This window comes from Bremia lactucae, linkage group LG1 (genome assembly GCF_004359215.1).
Source record: "Bremia lactucae strain SF5 linkage group LG1, whole genome shotgun sequence".
Classification (NCBI taxonomy): domain Eukaryota; phylum Oomycota; class Peronosporomycetes; order Peronosporales; family Peronosporaceae; genus Bremia; species Bremia lactucae.
The window spans coordinates 623,659-624,859 of NC_090610.1; the positions used below are offsets into that span (position 1 = coordinate 623,659).

Genomic DNA, 1,201 nt, shown 5'->3' on the forward strand with positions numbered 1-1,201 from the left:
AGCACCGGCTTCTTGACGAGTGGGTCCTCGCCGCTCAGGCGGTTCTGTATCACCACAAGCACTTCCCATTGCGCTCTCGACGTCACTCGATCCGAGCTGAAGGTGAACGTCTTCGCTAGCATTTCTATCCTCGTCTTGATACGCTCTCGCCAGCACCTCGCCATGCCGGTTACAGTGTCCTCATTCTCTTCAATACACGCCAAAGGCAGAGGCAGTGCGTCGCAGTGACTGTAACACCAGCCCACGCGTGTTCGACCACTGCCGGTAGCGCATCCAAGCATACAACGTCCCGATGTTGCTCTCGCGGCAGTATTGATCTCGCTGGAGCTAAAGCAGCGCCCTCAAGTGTGTGTCTGGCGCTGGTGCTCTAAATTGTAGATCGCTGCCCATGGAGCTAGTACATGCTCCCACAAACAGTGCGCCGCATGACGTGTCCAGGGCCAGTGTTCCACTCTTGCCTGACTCGATGCCACACACTCGGTGCGTCTGCAGTCCTGATCATCAGGCCCAAGACGTGGGAATGCCCCGATCCTGGTGCGATAAACCGTCTGCCGTTCGACGCCCGCCGCCGGGTAGAGGTTGGCCAAATCTTTCCACTTTTGCTTCTCCATCGCTGCCGCCAGCACCGGGTTCTTTGCCGCCACCTTCTGAACCCGGCGCTTTCTCCCCGTTGTGCCTGCTAGACGGCGCTTTGCTGCTACTTGCCGACGAATAATTTTCTTCCGCGTATCCATCGTGCCGTGTCGGCCCAGCACAGCACGAGACCGATGACTCCTGACTTTGCACGAACTGTACGGGAGGATGCTGTTGGAGAGTTGTAGCATGACCATCCATGTCTCTATTGGTTCGCACATGTCTCGTCTCTGGAGCGTTGTCGTTGCGGCTGAGCTGCCAACCATGTACTTGCGAGCGCAGCACCCACTCCGTTTCTGGCGTTTGACCTTCGGGGTAGACGATGGCTCTCTCTTCTTGCCTCCCGCACCCATGCCAACTTATGTTCGTCGCCGTCTCGATCCCCAGATAAGCGTCTTTATCATCTTGTGCAGTTAATCAGTTGTGCTTGTGGATGGCCAGTCGTGCCGAGCCAAAAATTGATTTTCGGAATTATTATTGCTCTAGTGATCTCGGCGCGTTACGATATAGTGTGTCTTGGCCTTCGCCAGCACAGACCCGTACCGCAGTGGCGCGTACACACACGTCC

General features: G+C 56.5%; 1 protein-coding gene across 1 annotated transcript; it reads right to left on the reverse strand.

Annotated features, from left to right (window-relative positions):
- Window positions 1-341: 341 nt before the first annotated feature.
- On the reverse strand, window positions 342-986 carry CCR75_000005 (uncharacterized protein; the record flags this gene model as incomplete). The annotated part of the gene is made up of 1 exon (XM_067958113.1): window positions 342-986. One exon carries the CDS (start codon window positions 984-986, stop codon window positions 342-344), a length of 645 nt encoding a protein of 214 aa, XP_067823039.1.
- Window positions 987-1,201: the final 215 nt, after the last annotated feature.